Genomic DNA, 2678 nt, shown 5'->3' on the forward strand with positions numbered 1-2678 from the left:
AGCCGTTTTGGTGTTCGCCTCATAAATCGGAAAAGAGCCACAGAAGGTCTTTTTGCCACCTTAATAAACGATATGATAAATAGTGAGTGGGATGGTGAGCAATTTTTTAAATATACAAGAATGACGAGAAGTCAGTTTGTTGGTTTACATGGATTGCTTGCTCCGTATTTGGCAAAAGACATCAGAACACTGCATTCGGAATCTGAGCAACGATTACTAATGACTCTACAGTAAATAATTAGCGGATTTAATTTTATTACGTTTTCACTAAAATCACACTTTGTAGCTATCTTTCCGAGGGCTGTTCGAGAAATTGCGAGAATTTTCTTGAAGAATGGAACATTCCCAATTGTATAGGGGCTGTAAAATTTTAAGAATTAAGTTACGTGTATGAATTAAGCAATTGGGTAAACAGTGGCATTTAACCACGCGGTGTTAACTTGGATTTTATGAATTAACTTAACGTTTAAGAATTGAGAATAAAATTACGACGTTGGGTAATCCAGCACTTAGACAACAATGCCACCACATCTTCAAATTGTTATCTTTCACGCAGGCTGCGCTCGTCCGGTATACTATATGAAACTGAGGTCAACCCTAAACCAAAACGTTTAATTGCAGAGATAAAGAAATTTTATCGGAATAGGCAACTTTTAATACCAGACTGCTGAAAATTTCGCATTTATATTAAGATCGCACCGTATTGTGGTAGTTATTTCCAACAAATTGTCGTTCTGGGTCGATATGGTGGTCGCAAAAAAAATCGTTTTAGTAAGGCAATGCCAAGGCTTTCCGAAGGAAAGCGACTTCGAGCTGGTGGAAGAAGAGCTGCCGCCACTAAAGGAAAATGGTATGGTCGTAAAGAAGACATTCACATTAAAAAAAAGTGTTTTTCCTTAGAATACCTGGCAGAAGCGGTCTATTTGAGCGTGGACCCCTACATGAGGGGATACATGCCTAGAGTGAAGCCAAACACCACTATGTATGGAACGCAAGTGGCCAAGTAGGACTTTAAATCCAGAAAAATTCACTCAATTTAACTGGCTGCGAATGTTTCCAGAATAGTGGAAAGTAGAAGTCTCAAGTTTCCCGTTGGGCAATATGTGCTAGGTCCGTTTGGCTGGAGAACGCATACAGTAGTACCGGAAAATGGACCAACGTATGTCGGAATGGAGACTTATCTTTTGCCTGATTTCCAAGGACTGCCCATTTCGTTGGCTTTGGGAGTATTAGGAATGCCCGGGTAAGCACAAATTTTTCAATAATGCGAAAAACCGTGGTTTTGCCGAAACCCGTTGATAGAAAACGCCACTATTTTAGTGAAACTTTAAAAGGTAAGCACTGTGTTTTGAAATCTACTGAAATTTTCTGTGATACCAGAAAAGATAAATATTACTCCTACCAATTAACACTAATTTTTTAAGCTGCTAAGTACATTTTTTGCAGAAATACTGCATTATTTGGACTTTTGGAACTGTGCCAACCCAAAGCAGGCGAAACTGTAGTGGTGTCAGGGGCAGCAGGAGCTGTTGGAAGCCATGCAGGCCAAATCGCCAAAATCAAAGGTTGCAAGCTTTAAAAACTGTCCATTTCTTCTTCCCAACAAAAACTTTTATTCAGGCTGCATAGTGATTGGCATAGCAGGTTCCGACGAAAAAGGAAAATGGCTCACCGAAGAGCTGGGATTCGACTATTTTATAAACTACAAAACCCAAAACGTTGAGGAGGAATTGAGGAAAGCGGCCCCTCAAGGAGTGGACTGCTACTATGATAATGTAACCAACCTAATCAACACTTGAATTGACCAAAGAATTATGAAAATTATTTTAAAGGTCGGAGGAGAAATTACAACTACTGTACTAAATCAGATGAATGCTTTTGGACGAGTCGCCCTCAGTGGATCGATTTCCTCTTACAATTCCATCGGCCCTTTTAAAGGTAGATGTTCAAACAAACTGAATGAAATTGCTTTAACTTGAAAATGTTTTCAGTGACCACACCCAATCTCACCATTGTCCTGCAGCAACTGAAACTCGAAGGATTTATCGTTACCAGATGGAACCACCGATGGATGGAAGGAATTCAACAAAATCTGCAGTGGATCCAACAAGGAAAGCTCAAATACCGAGAGACTGTGACCGAAGGTTTCGAGAATATCTTTAAGGCATTCACTGATATGTTAGAAGGTGTTAATGTGGGCAAAGCCATTGTGAAGGTTTGAGTTAATAAAAAGTAACAAAAACTCCTGTTGTATTTGCTGGTAGGTACTAGCTCTGAAGATGAAGTTCACTAGTGCTTGCGCAACGTCAGGGAGAACACCTCAGATTAAAATATTAATGTCTTTGGGGGAACTAAGGCCCGACGAGTTTTTTCAAGTAAATTTCAATACATACAATTTTTCGAAGATTTATTAAAAAGCCGATCAAAACATAACTAAAGGTCAATCGTTGAAAAGAAACTTGATGGTGGTTTATTGAAAACGAAACGGAGAGGCAAAAAATTGATAACGCTGCATTAAAGTAGCCATGATCAAGGGTAGTCGGTTTTTCTCCAGCTTTGATATTAACGACAGAAAAAAATTAATGAAATTAGAAAATTTCAGTTTTTTCCAAATAAGTCAGCAACGAAAATTTGTATCAAAGATCTGAAAGCGCAATTTTATTAGTCTTTTAATTGCC

At 38.7% G+C, this 2678-nt stretch overlaps 1 protein-coding gene across 1 annotated transcript; it reads left to right on the forward strand.

The window, feature by feature from the left end:
• The first annotated feature begins 668 nt into the window (after positions 1-668).
• Positions 669-2242, forward strand: LOC109537781 (prostaglandin reductase 1). The gene is made up of 7 exons (XM_019904703.2): positions 669-850; positions 901-1003; positions 1061-1243; positions 1447-1565; positions 1621-1775; positions 1833-1938; positions 1992-2242. The coding sequence occupies exons 1-7, from the start codon at positions 745-747 to the stop codon at positions 2219-2221; spliced, it is 1002 nt and encodes a 333-aa protein (XP_019760262.2). The 5' UTR covers positions 669-744; the 3' UTR covers positions 2222-2242.
• The last annotated feature ends 436 nt before the right edge of the window (positions 2243-2678 follow it).

Source organism: Dendroctonus ponderosae, unplaced genomic scaffold (genome assembly GCF_020466585.1).
Source record: "Dendroctonus ponderosae isolate FM_Combo_2020 unplaced genomic scaffold, Dpon_F_20191213v2 Dpon_F_20191213_1263, whole genome shotgun sequence".
Lineage (NCBI taxonomy): Eukaryota > Metazoa > Arthropoda > Insecta > Coleoptera > Curculionidae > Dendroctonus > Dendroctonus ponderosae.